We start from the raw sequence: 2,838 nt of genomic DNA, 5'->3' as shown, positions 1-2,838 counted from the left end.
CTAAGGGTATGCGCCGCGAGAGGATCCGCTGTGTCCGACAGTGGCGAAATGAAGGCCCGCGGCGTGACTGTGCATTTGTAGTGAAGGACAGCTCTCTTCCGGGCTTTCGTGGCTTGGATGTTGTTCGAGTTATGCTCCTCTTCTCGTTCACTTATCAGGAAGTCGAGTACCCGTGTGCCCTTGTGCACTGGTTTGTGCCAGCGGACGACAAGCCTGATGAGAATACTGGGATGTGGGTTGTTGAGCCGGACATGGATCCTCGGGGTAAGCCTGTCCTACAGGTAATTCACTTGGATACCATGTTGCGCGCGGCGCATCTCGTAGGTGCCGCAGGTCATGATTCTATCCCACGGACACTCCAACATTATCGCGCCCTCGACATGTTTCGGGCATTTTATGTCAACAAATATGCTGATCACCACGCACACACAATAGCCTTTTGATTATATCCACATAGAATAGAATGTATTGGGTTGACTGTTTTTTTGGGTCTGTAAGAGGTGTGTAGACGGTTGCCGGTTCCCTTTAAATCAGTTAACAGACCACGGAAAGTTGAACGCTTACCGTTGGGCGCTTGAACAAATCCTTTTTAAGATTAGAACTGGGTGGGTTTTGAGCCTTTCGGACGCCTAGGGCAGACATTAGGTGCCAATGTTGACGCTAGAAAATACTCCGTCTGGGCATAATTGTGCTGAAGGTAGGTATTTTGCGCAGAACATGTGCCCAATGTATAAGCGCCGTATGTGTTCGTGTGTCCTGCTGCTGGTAGGCTGCCTCCCATCGCCCGTAGTCACGAAAACATTGAATTTGTCACCAGACAATGCACAAGATTATGTCTGAAAGTTTAAGCAGTGATGAAGGACTATACTGCCGATTCCCAAGACCAACACTGACCCAAGCCAGAGAGCTTAAGCCCAAGACGCCCCAAGCCCGAATGGTCAAGCCCAAGCCCGCTGCTCAATACCAAGCTGCCTCCCAAGAGCTGGCGGTTTTGCTGATGTAGTCGTGGAGAAGGTGTTCAAGGCGAGAGTTACGTATCGTCAATGACACCCGAGGAGGCCGAGGATATCCGGGAGCTATCAAAGCATGCATGCGAGCAAGAGATGGATGTCTTGGTCGGAACGCTCAAGGTCGACTCCTACGACGCGCCGGTATTCGACGACGCACCTTATGGGGCGCTAGGTTAGGAAGGACAAGGCCAAAGCTCTTTTATACTAGCTGAACGCCATCGAACGATGCAACCATACTGGGGAGTGTAATAATAGCAGCGGAGGAATATAAACAATAAGAAGTGTGCCAGTGTATAGCTAACAAGTCCCAGCACTCTTTCCCCCTTCCCCCAAAGCCCTTACGCTAAGTGCAGTGGGTTCGGAGTTGGCAGAGGGCGCGCGAGGGGTCCTTGATCGCCTGCGAGTGCGGGGGCTTATGGGCTGCCGTAGCATACGGGGTCGCGTGCTGGGTTGAGAGCGACCGAGGTCCGAACGAAAAAGTTCCCCATGCACAAAGTAATATTTGGACCACAGCGTCCTGGTCGCTTCATCTCGGTTTATCTCCGTCATCAAACCCGCCATGATGGCCTCATATCGTGCCAAGCGGCTGTTATCGACTGTGAGGTCCAGGCTAGGAAGCAACTTCTGGTATTCACGAGGAAGCTTTCGGATCGCCCGAGATATGTCGTCCGAGGTGATTTGTGGTGGAGCATAAGTTGGAGATGTGACTACGCCGAGCTCCCATAGCTTGATATAAGTACCGAATTTGATGAACTCGGAGCATATTGCTTTCCTGGTTCCGGAGGGCTGCAGCATAAATAGTCAATAAATATGACACCAGCATATAACGGACATATACAGAACGAGAGAAGTACCTAACCACCCACCTGGAGATAGTCCCATACATTCTGCACAGAATACCTGCTGAAACTAGACCAAAGTCCTCCGTGGTGCCATATTTGCAAGGCCAGTCGGACATCTTGCACGAACTGAGATAGTTGCTCCTCCAACTCCACGGTATATGCGGCTTGCCTAACATGCCTCCGCCAGCAGGTTACCATTATGCCAAAGTTGACATGTGCAAGCTGGGGCGGCAGGTCCGGTTTTCGAAGGCGATATATGTAATTTTCAAAGGACATAGCTGCTAGACAAGCACATGCAAGATGAGCATGCCCTTCAGCCTTGTCCACATGGTAGAGCGCGTCACTGCACCGATGCTTATCCACAAGGAACTCGCCAAACGACGCGTGGGGGGGCACCACATCCCCGTCCTGGTCGATCATCAACACGGAGCGCAGGCGGTCCACCATGTCGGAGATGTCGCTGGCTGACAGATCGCGTTCGTAAAACGCAATGGTCTCAGAAGTTATTGACTCGGTTTCTAGGGCAACAAAACGCAGGAGGGAGCGGAGACGCTTGTGTTCAGAAGGTAAGGCGCGCAAGTCTTCGGGGGGAAATGCGGACCGTAGGATTTGCAGATACAGCGCATTGAGGGGCATTGCTGCTGGACTCCCGCCTGAGAGGAGAAGTTCAAACCATTCCTCCGGATGACTATGATGCTCGTCTAAGAAGTTCACGGTGATGCGAGCGAAGATGAATACGCCGGCCGCACGCGAGATGAGGCGTTCAAGGGCGTCCGGGTGCTTCTCGAGGTAATCGCCGTATGACGGTATCTTCGGTAAAGTCTCCTCGAGGTAACGTCCAACATCATCGTGACTGTTAGCCGTGTCCTCCAGTCGTATATGGTGTACAACATCGGCTGAGCTGGGGTTTGAAAGCACCGACAGGATGTGAGGCTCCGGCCGTGACGCGGCAAAGACGTACAGCCACGGTAACTCCCGGACAAGAC

The 2,838-nt window shown here is 52.4% G+C and overlaps 2 protein-coding genes across 2 annotated transcripts; one reads left to right on the top strand and one right to left on the bottom strand.

Annotated features, from left to right (window-relative positions):
* Positions 1-8: 8 nt before the first annotated feature.
* PHACADRAFT_109021 (uncharacterized protein) lies at positions 9-443 on the top strand (the record flags this gene model as incomplete). The annotated part of the gene is made up of 1 exon (XM_007402995.1): positions 9-443. The coding sequence occupies one exon, from the start codon at positions 9-11 to the stop codon at positions 441-443; it is 435 nt and encodes a 144-aa protein (XP_007403057.1).
* A 1,421-nt stretch (positions 444-1,864) lies between these two features.
* Positions 1,865-2,824, bottom strand: PHACADRAFT_202870 (uncharacterized protein; the record flags this gene model as incomplete). The annotated part of the gene is made up of 1 exon (XM_007402994.1): positions 1,865-2,824. A coding segment is annotated over one exon (960 nt), but the record flags the coding sequence as incomplete, so codon positions are not given.
* Between the last annotated feature and the right edge of the window lie 14 nt (positions 2,825-2,838).

Source organism: Phanerochaete carnosa (assembly GCF_000300595.1).
Source record: "Phanerochaete carnosa HHB-10118-sp unplaced genomic scaffold PHACAscaffold_635, whole genome shotgun sequence".
NCBI classification, from domain to species: Eukaryota; Fungi; Basidiomycota; class Agaricomycetes; order Polyporales; family Phanerochaetaceae; genus Phanerochaete; species Phanerochaete carnosa.
The sequence above is the reverse complement of the archived record's forward strand: the minus strand, read 5'-3'. Positions and strand labels throughout refer to the sequence as shown.